General features: G+C 40.4%; 1 protein-coding gene across 1 annotated transcript; it reads right to left on the reverse strand.

The window, feature by feature from the left end:
* Positions 1-2,128: 2,128 nt before the first annotated feature.
* Positions 2,129-5,832, reverse strand: LOC122966868 (ADP-ribosylation factor-like protein 4D). Its single transcript, XM_044331237.1, has 3 exons — positions 5,665-5,832; positions 4,258-4,931; positions 2,129-3,151 (listed from the first exon to the last, which is right to left on the reverse strand). The coding sequence occupies exons 2-3, from the start codon at positions 4,699-4,701 to the stop codon at positions 2,987-2,989; spliced, it is 609 nt and encodes a 202-aa protein (XP_044187172.1). The 5' UTR covers positions 4,702-4,931; positions 5,665-5,832; the 3' UTR covers positions 2,129-2,986.
* Positions 5,833-11,107: the final 5,275 nt, after the last annotated feature.

The raw sequence follows: 11,107 nt of genomic DNA on the forward strand, positions 1-11,107 counted from the left end.
GCTCCTGACGTCATGAAAACTGAAACATAAGATGCCAGTTGTCTCACACTGGGGAGGTCTCGTCTGCGGGGCACAACCACCTCAAACAGGTCAGTGATATGAGCCTGAGCACTTGATAGGATTGTATACCGGGGAGTGAGATGGTAAGAGGGCCCGGCACAGAAAGGAGAAGGGTAATTAAGAGAGGTGTGTGTGGGAGAAAGAATGGGATGACCTACTGATGAAACTGTAGCCTGAGGACACTGACATGAAACCTGTTTGATTCCCACCTGGCAACACAAATACAACTACAAAGTATCAGCATGTCTTTACAGCTTCAGTTCCCACAATCACTTTGTCAACACTGTAGACTGAATGTGAAAGCTGGGGGTGGACAAAATAAAGGGCACGCCTCATATTGATACAATAAATACATATGTCAACTTGAAATGAGTGACAGAGAGGTGTTGCTGTGGTAAAAGGCTGATTGTATTATATATATATAATTTGATATGGAAATTTATTTTGGTCTGTCACACAAGCAGTTTGGAATAGGAGAAAAATAGCTAAATATTCATTTGTGGGTATGACTAATTTGTAAAATATTCAAAATATTGATTGCAAATACCTGCTGGACTCTGCACAGACTACTTGTGGATTGAGGATTTTGAAGCCCCAAGCAGACACCTCAGTTCTTATCTAGCAGCTTTACAACTCACTAGACCACAGACTGTATCTCACACAGCTACACGTTTGCCTCCTCTTACAAGAGAACACTGGTGTTATTCTGTATTTTTGAAAAGATTGAGTCATAAGTAAAACATAAAAGGTAGTTCTGTTAAGCTAAATATTCAAGCACTGATTGAATTCAAGCACATCATGTACAATGTACATGATGAGGGGCGCTTGTATCATTTTGTGGCCAATAGCAGACAGTGGCGGGGATAAAATAACACCTTGTAATGCAAACAATGGCCTCAGAGGTGGCTCAACACATACCAGACAAATTCAACAAAAGCCCAACGTTTGAATCTTCACAAATGTGCAGGCAGTTTATTTGCATTATTTTGTCAGTTTTACAGCTGTAAACGTGTTGTGTGTAACAACCTGCAGGTATGAATCATGCTTTATCTCTAGTTTCATTTCCAGATGAGCTGAAACTACAACCCCGCTCGCGTGTTCAGAGACGTGTTCTGACTAGTGTTGTCATGATACAAAAATGATGACTTTGATAACATTACCTGCCTAAATATCTCAATACTGATACTGAAATGATATCACAACAAAAACCTAAAACATCAGGAAAAGTAATGGAGTAATATCTTAGACCATGGAACTTAAAAGTCTGTTTTATTATTAATAAAATTGCTGAGCTTCATAGCTATGTATAAATTGATCATTTATAACTGTTGTTGATCTGCATACTTGTGAACACCTGATCTTTAGCAACTTGCAAGTTATGGTTAACGTTACTAGTGAGATTGTTGTGTTTGCATATAGATGTTTGCCACATTGGTAAGTTAGCTAAAAAGCTAAAGCCAAATTAAACAGTTATCATTGCCCTTAATTGCCTACTCCAATACTGAAAAAAGTTTGCTTGTCACAAAATAGATCACACTAGTTTGACTTATATTTGAGGGCATGTGATTATGTTATCTATCACATTTGGTGTTGGCTTTCTTGGTCTGTGTGGGTTTAAAACATCTTTTACAGACGGGCTTGCCCTGACTGTAGGCTATATAAGTGAAATAATGCCAAATTTTGCTCCATGTGTTTATTTTGTCAACAAGCCATGGACGTGGTCGGCCAGAGCACTTGTACTTGCAGCCATTCCTCTCGTTCTGTCACCATGAAAGCTGCAGCGTGCATATGAGTGAAAAAAAAAACATGGTCTGCATGCCTACTGCGCCTGCAGGGATTGGAAGCAGAGCGCTGCACACACACAGCGATGCAACTCATAGGAAATATAGCTCTTATTAAAACACTGGTCATTCTTGAAGTGCTGGTACTAATAAAACGGTGTATAGTACTGTTTTTAATGGCTGGATAGTACCATTTTTAACAGTACTATACAACTCATGTTCTCAGCTGTGTAATCAATCACACTTACAGTAATAAACAGGCAGGTTTTCAAAAAAACAAATCCAAAGTTGCTCAATAATTTATTCATTTGTTGACATTTTACAAAACAATATGTACACGATGTAAAAACAATTTCTTGTTTGAACTAACCAGCCAACCAATCCTGAAATACATTGAACTGTGACAACTTTGGTGAAGAGTGAAAAACAATCTTAACTTGCACGGCTGGATACAGCAGCCTCAGTCTGTAAACGTCATGTTCGTTCACTTGTGGCACATCTCAACTGTAGTCCCAATGGCATACCTAACTCAACACTGGGAAACTTCTAACCTAGAATAAGAATATTGATAGTCTTCTTTTGATCAACAAAAGTGTTGTCTTAATATTCCCAAGCAGGAATTTGGGTGAACATCATGCAACGTAAAGATTTATAGTAAAGTGGAACATTTAAAGTTGGTGAAAGGAACAGGAACTATGCTCGAGCTAGGCCTGCCGGACCTTGGCACAAAATATCCTTCAATGTTGGAGTGAGTGCATCAGTGAGTGTTCATCATATATTGCACAGGTTTTTAATCTGTCTATCCCACTGTCCCCCTGTACTGTCCCACTGGAGCTGTATGTCTCTTTGTTGTGCTCCTTTATGGATGGGAGATGAGGAGAGGGAAGAGTGCTCAGGAGCCAAAACAATCCCAAAGGATGCAGGTCTGTCCGAATGTTCAGAAGATGCAGGAAGCTTTCAACAGTTGGCACAGACTTCAGAGCCAAATTTAAAACTTGGTTCGAAACGTCCTAACTCGTCTGAAGGCCTGACAGGCTTCCTTCCAAAAGTCAGAAGGGTCAAAAGCATGACCGCTGAGGAGATCCTCAGACTAGTAGTGGTACACAAAGTAACGTCTACCCCCACTACTGCTGCCATCCTCCCCTTCATCTCTTCTTCTTGCTGTGTCGAAGCATCTTCTTCCTCTTCAGGATCATCTCATAGAGTTTCTCCAGGCCGGGCTGCAGGCCCTGACCATCCAGTGCCGAGCAACTCTGTGTGTGGTGCAGCGTGGATGAGCTGAGCTCATGGAGGGCCAGCACCTTCTCTACCTGAAACACAGGAGCACAAGACAGGAGGTTAGTGACAACTGATCTGATCACCTCATCAGCCACCCATCAGTGTTTTCAATGATCCCGACTGTTTACTGCTGACTCACTGACATTATGACACAAAACCTTTCAGCTGAACACACACTACAGGTTTTCTAATGGACCTAAAAGCTTGATTTCATGCTCAAATATGGGAAAATATTTTTATTTTTATACTACCCTGCTGATGGCTGCCAAAATTCAACAGGCCTAATGCAAGAACCACACATACAAACAGATTTGCTTTTAAGAGGCACGTGATTTAAGAAAATCTGTGGCCTTCATCAATTTTCTTGTACTTTTTTTTCCCTCTTAGGTACTAACAGAATGTACGGGTGGTCCAGACCTGTTGTACAAGTCCTGAACAGATAGTCGCTGCTTTCTTCACAACAGGAAGAGTTTAACGATGATACCAAAATCAACTAAAATAAAATACATATAATAAACTAAATTATAGTATTGGTTTAAGCCATCATGATGTGGGGCACATCTGTGTCTGAGCACAGAGAGCCATGACATCTTAAAAAGGTCAGATACACTCCAGAGTAGAAAGGACAGCAGTTCAGATTTGTTTATTATGCTGAACTGTTGGGATGGAGGACGTGTTCATACATGTGCAGTCAGCATGTGTGATGCTCTAATACAGTCACATCTGCACGTTTTCAGAGACGTCTGCATTCAGACACGTGCAGATGACAGTAAAGTATCATCTGATCTTCACCCAGGAGAAATCAAACTCAGTAATGTTCAGGGTACGCAAGTTTTGGTACTAACACTAAAATTGCTTCTTTTCAATATCTTAACTTTTAGAAATATTTTTCTATAAAAGCATGTAATAATTCAACAAAAGAAGCTCAAATAGTCACAAAAGATCTTTGCTAAAATAGAATTGTCTGAAATTGGCAAAATTGCATTTTAACCAACTATGTGATCAAAGAATAAGGGGGAGGGGGAAAAGACATTCAATGCCAACTTTATGTATTTAACAGGTTTCAACATTCAAGTGATCGGACATATTTTGGCCAAGAACGTACAGATCAGCAGTGTGTTAGTTTAACTATAATTACCTCTAATGCTGACATGGCTCCATCCAGATCCTGTTTGTTTGCCAGAACCAGCACAGGTACCCCCTGGTTTTCTGCTGACCGGGTGATCCGGTGGAGCTCGACCTTGGCTTCCTCCATACGCTCCGTCTCGGCTGCATCCACCACGAACACCAGCCCATCCGTCCTCCTGGTATACGACTTCCAGAGGGGCCTGAGTTTCTCCTGACCACCGACGTCCCACACCTGGAAAGTGGTGGTGTTGGTTTTGGAGTTCCCCATGGGCACTTTAATCCGCTCCATGTTGAAGCCTTTAGTTGGGATGGTCTCAACAAACTCCCGCAGCTTTAGTCTGTAGAGGAGGGAAGTTTTCCCTGCAGAGTCCAAACCAATCACCACGACATGCAGGGACTGGAAGCTTGGGAGAAATGGGGTGTTGGGGGCAATTTCTGTTAACTGGTTCCCCATGTTTGAGTCCTGTTTAGTGGAATAATCCGTCTGAGGATTTATAGGGCTAAATTATTTCCTTTGGCAGGTCTTCTTTTAAACTCCCGCTACTGCTGTTTTCCTGTTGCTGGCAGCGAAAAAAGTACGTGTGGAGAGACAAGGAGGAGTGTGTTTGTCTGGAGAGCAGGTCACACTCCTGGCCTCACTTCAAAGCCTGGTGCAGGAGACCTCCAGCTGCAGTCACTGACGACCTGGAGAGAAAAAAGCAGAGGGGGAGGAAAACATGAGTCAGCTATTTTAACAAGAGCACTGGGCTGTCAGTAATTAGACTGGCCCAGATTTATTAGTGCCGCTCCAACCCACTGTTCCACCATTAAGTGAACAAAATGATAAATCCATCTTAGATTTTCTTACTTTTTAAAAATGTTAATGCACTTTATTAGATACGGCTAAAATTGTGCTACTGTATAAAAAGAAGAGGTTAGACATTTAAAAGGCTTTTGTTGTAAAACTGCTGGTAAGCTTTTGTCCCGATGCAGACTGCACGGTGAAGGTAGGGGGCATTGTCAGCAACTGTAGTGTTTTCTGTTTCTAGCTTTGTCCTGCACAGAACTGGAAAAACAAGGATCAAAAAGAGCCAGAAATCCTGCAGCGCCTGTGCTGACCCTCGTATTGCTAACATGCTAATTAACGTTAATCCCCGAAACCGCAGAGTCTGTATTAGGTCCTATTTGTAGTGTCCCGCTTTAAAAGAGTCACACACAAAAGTTGTTAGGAAATTTGATAATAAAAATATATTTTTAAAAAAACGTATGCTTTAAATATGTTTGTAATAAACTGCAATATAGCTGCGAAGTTACAATTTAAAAAGCCTATTGACAATTAAGGCTAGTCTGGTATGTCACGAGCGTGTCCGCGCTCCAACAAAGTCAACAGACGGTTGGTTATTTTTGATTTTGCTTTAAGTTTAATAATATATCTCACCTGTCAGCATTTCCGCACTCCTTAAACTAGTCAACATTGTTGCAGTGCGACGAATTTCTGAAAATATCCAAGTTGTACAGTAGAAGTAATCCCGATATATTTGTTTTCCAAGCAGCAGAGCGTCGTGCTGTGAGACTCTCTGGTTATCAGGCGAAGACTGATGCAGAAGAGAAGTAAAGCCGGAGAAAAGCACGCCCAACCCCCCGCTGCTGACGTCACACGGGGAAGGGGGGGATACTGGGAAACATGGCAAACAGAAACGGTCCTTAAATGAAAAGTCCTTTCCAATTACTATCATGTCCCTGTGGGCTCATCATTTTCGTCACACGATGGATCTTTGTGACTCGTGGAATCATTTATATAAACTCTGTTTTGAAGCACAATCAAGATAAAATAATGTTGTGACGTTGTGTGGTAGTAGGCAGTGGTGGAAGTAAGACTATTCACACTGAGTAAAACTAGCAATACTACAATGTACAAATACTAAATTTCAAGTAAAAGTGCTGCATTAGAAAATTATCTTAGTGTATACCTTTACTGGGTTTTTATCATTACTGATGCATTTAAGTGTACAGCATTTAGGCTGGTCAACGTGGAGTTAATTTTAACTGCTTTATACACTGTTGTGTAGTTAATCTGTAACAATGCATCATATTTTTTAATCTCAGACCTGTCAGTGTTTTATTATATACATTATTGGATTATTATTATTACTGTGACATTGTATAAGCAGCATTTTACAATCGCAGATGGTCAGTTTAACTACTTTATGCTGCTGGATAGTTACGTAGCAATTATCGTATTTCAAAAACTTATGATCTGTTTTGAATGTAAAATCTTAATCTGCAAAGTACCTGCAAAATATAGCTCTCAAATGAACATAGTATAAATAAAAAAGTACAGAACATACCTCTGAAATGTAGTGAAGTAGAAAATAACATTAATGGAAATACCCAAGTCAAGTTAAAGTACCTGAATTGTATTGTACCAAAATACTGTACATGAGTAAATGTAACCTCCTCAGGTTACTGCACCTGATTTGAAAAAGACATAAAACACTGAACTAATACACAGAACTAGATCTACATCAGTGTGACAGATCAGAACACGATCAAGCGGATGGTACAGATGTGCACACAATAACGTAACATAAATTTTGATCATATCAAGATTTTTATCAGATATCTTAGGTGGTAAGAGTAACACAGCCTGTACTCTCTTACCAATGTGTGTGTGTGTGTGTGTAATTTAATTCGGAGCACTCTGACAAAAAAAGATAGATTTTTTTCCAGCATCATCATATGGATTGCAGATCAGAGTCAAAATAGGATTTTCAATTAATGTCAGTTAAATAAGAATTCATTCAAAACAAATACTCGTTTTGGTACCAAAATCCTGCACCCTTTTATTTCACAACCTTAAGAGGAAACTGCAACAGCAGCAGCAGAATAAGTAAAATAAATGATCATGATGCTAAAAGTCAATATTGCTTCTTCACCTCAGAGCAAGTGTTAAAATTAAAAGACATCATAATGACAAACTGAAAAAGTCCCATGTTTTCAGGTCATCATAGGTCAGTACGAGCCATCTATGACATAATGGTTCAGCTGTTGATTTGCATGGTAACAGCCTAACGTAGTTCTTTCCTTGATACCCAGCACTCATTATGATAACGATGTGGGTGTGTGAAAATGTGTTGTGGGGGATGTGTGTGTGTGTATGTGTGTGTGTGTGAGACAAGTGATGACCTATTGACTCACTGACTGGAGCCAGGCTGACTGACTGCTCTTCATTTCATGGTGACATCTGACATTTGAGAGGACACAGAAAATAATCACGGCTCACATAATTATACAAACATATATTATTTTTTGGTGCTGTTTAAATCTGCTGTGGAAATTCAAACTAGTATGAGCTACAAAGGTCCTGATTTGAATGGGATGACGCTGCTGTCAGATAATTTGACGTGAAACCGATCAGATTAAATCAGCATCATGGAAGCTTCAGGTAGATGTGCGTGTGCAAAACTTATCAGCTGTGCCAGGTGTGACCAGCAGAAGAAAAGATATGGACACGCACACACACACAAACACACAACATCCCATCTCTTTAAATCCACAGCACTAGTTTGATAAAGTAATCCAAATTCAAATTTATCCATACTTAGAAAATGGACCTTGAGTTAAGATTATAGAGTGAGAAATGTTGCTGCATATCTGTAAACACAGATCATAAATCAAACAAAAATAGAAGTCAGCTGTAGCACCAGATGTAATAAACCATGTAGGTTCAGCGTGGAGCCAGGAGACTTTTCAGAACAAGGCCTCAGGCTCTTTAAAACCTGCAGTGCTTTAGACACTCTTCTGTCACCAAGACTGAGACCATCGTCCTTTGTGGGTTCCAGTCCAAAGCTCAGGACATACTGTTGTCTCAGAGAGAAAGGACCTTTAATGTATAACAATCTCCTCTAATTAACTCTGAATAAACCTACTCTCATGGTTCAAATGAAAGGTCACTTAAACACTGAACTAAATGTTCCTGTCTAATGAGGGACCAGCTTTCCCTTCCTCCCTGACCTCATCCAAAAGTGGTGAATTGGCAAAACTGATCCCAGAGCAGTCAGGCATGCAGGTCATCTTTCATCATTGCACAGGGTAGTAGCACACTCTGTTGTCCGCAGAAGGAATGGCAGTGCTGATGGACGCTCAACCACCTAACCAGCCTATATGATTCTTTATTGTTATTATTTTATTATTTATACATTTCTCCACTTTTTGTTCAGATTTGAAAGATTCAAAAGAGATGCTGAGAAGCAGAGTGTGTATAGTCCTATAATAGATCATTGGCTGGAGCATGGCACTAACACTGAGTTCTGTGTAAGATGCAGAGCTGCAGTTTAGTTTAGGATTTCATTAATCCATGTGCTATGTACTTAATATTTCATGAAAGCCTTTTCTATAAACAATGGATTAAATTACTATGTGTACATGTGGTAGAGGTTGATTCTAAAAGCACATGTTTGACCTTAGAGACAGAAATTTAACAAGGGGAAAATTTCAACTCCAGGGAGACATGAGGCACTCAAAGGCGGATTGAAAAGCTGGCTGTCATTAAGCAAGGGAAGACATGATATAGTTTAAATACAGGGCACATAGTTTCAGAAACGATTGTGGGGATATGGGGACAACTGCACACACTTTCAGACAGTCTCCTGGAAGTCATTCATGGTGCTACACTGGTTTGTACATACGAAAAGTGACAGAAGTAGCCGTGTTTAGAATGAAAAAAGAGAACTTGAAAGAGAAGTTCAAACCCTGCCTACCCTCTCACCGCCACACACCTGACCAATCACTGCGTAAACTGGGCATGATTGATGGATCGTCGTTTTTGGAAAGTTACAGGGGTGAGGGGTTTCGGATGCTGTCTGACCATCCAACAGGCACTTCGGTCGGAGCATACTGACACTTTTCATTTCTGTATGGGTAAGCAAAATAAGAGCAAAGATTCAATCACATAGAGAAACACAAACACACACACACACAGTGAGGTAGGGCCAATGTTAGTGAGCCACAGGAGGCAGCGAGCAAAGATTTATCCACCCTATCTTTCTGTTTGTCTCTGACAAAAGCAGCCCAGGAGAGCATTATGTTGCCTGGAAACTCCACTTAACAAGGTCAGAGGTAGGAGAGAGGTAAAGAGAGACTGACACTTCAGCCTCCACCAGTCCTCCACAGAGGCTGCTACAGCTTTCCCCTCTCCAGGGCACAAGTCAGGTGAGTAAAAAGTCTTTTTTTGCTTGCTTGTTATTTCTCAGAAATCACTGAGCTGAACTGTGCTGTCTGCGGTAAATTGGACAAACCGATCTGCTTATCCATATTCTATTTCTACAGCAAAGGACTGCATGTTTAATTGCATGCGATGCATCTCACCTACATACATGATACATCACTATACTATACTATATATACTATACTATACACAATGACATACTGTATGTGCATACCAAGAGGAAATGTAGTCCATGCCCTAAGACGTAATTCACTTTTTGTATGGATTAAACAATGAGATGTAACATGTTAAAGGATGAGTCCACAGTTTTTCAAGTCTGTCTTAAAACAACAGTCAGGTGCCCAAATGAACATCATTCCTCCTGTTCGTATTGACCATTAGAAGATCCCTTTATAATGCACTTACAATGTAAGTGATGGAGGACAAAATCCACAGTCCTCTGAAGTTTATCTGAAGCTAATATGGAGCTTCAGCCATTCAAATGAGTCAAATCAAGTAGATATCTTTCAACGTTACAGTCTTTTTAGTGCCAAAGTTCCTCTTTTTGTTACTATACTTCCACCACAGCTCAACAGGGAAACACTGTCTGAGGAAACACAAAGAGGGAATTTGATGCTAAAAAGACTGTAAATGTGTCAGATATCCACTTGATATGACTAACTCAGACTGATGAAGCCTCATATAAGCTTTTAATATTCATTTGGGCACCTGAATGTTGTTTCAGGTGCCCAAATTTTTCAAGACAGACTTGAAAAAATGTGAAACTATCCTTTAATCAGTGAGCTTTAGATGTGCTGGTAGGTGAATTTTGTTACCTTTAAACAGAGTCAGACTTGTTTCCCCCTGTTTCCAGTCTTTATGCTAAACTAAGCTAAACCAAAACCCCCAAATGCTTTCTGCTTCCTGCTACATAACAAGTTTTAGACTAGAAGTGTGCCGGTATACTGGTTTTACCAGTTTACTGCATGGTGTAACATTACACTAATGGTAAAAACACTGGCAACAATATCCGTTAACATGAACACAGCACCACGCTGCTGTCCTCATTAGCAGTTTTATTTTCTGTAGCCACAAGGAAGCACTCTTCAGTCAGTCAAAAGAAGGCAGAATACTGGGGCGGCACCAACGTTTTTGGAGGATAGCACCTAGCAACAGCAGCTACTTTTGCGTATTTTACCAGCATTTGGCTGGAGGCTGGTGCTAATTTTGTGCCCTGACTGTCACAGGATCTGACAACTAATGTACATTCACAAAGAGAGAGAGAGAAATAGAGAGAGAGAGATGGTCATGGTTCGCCACTTCTCAGTCATATACATAATGTTTCAATGTTGCATGTTCATGTTAAAAGTGGTCAATATGTCAAATAATGAGGTAAACGTATGTAGAAGTAATCCCTGTGAGCAAAAAGCACTGGCTTCAGACTGCTCTGACCACTCGGTTTCCAACATTTTTTCTAATTTCAGCCTGAGCCGACGTCGTCTCATGACGGATTTCTTTATATGTCCATCTGCTGCACACACAGCGTCCAAGTTCACTGCTCTGCTTTGCTAACATTATGGCATTTTTCCATTGTTGCCGGGGGTAGTCATGCTGAGCCATGACTAGTAAAGTAAAATAAGTAGTTTACCTGTTGGAGGGGTGCTGGTCGTCTGCA

Source organism: Thunnus albacares, chromosome 17 (genome assembly GCF_914725855.1).
Source record: "Thunnus albacares chromosome 17, fThuAlb1.1, whole genome shotgun sequence".
In the NCBI taxonomy this organism is placed as follows: Eukaryota; Metazoa; Chordata; class Actinopteri; order Scombriformes; family Scombridae; genus Thunnus; species Thunnus albacares.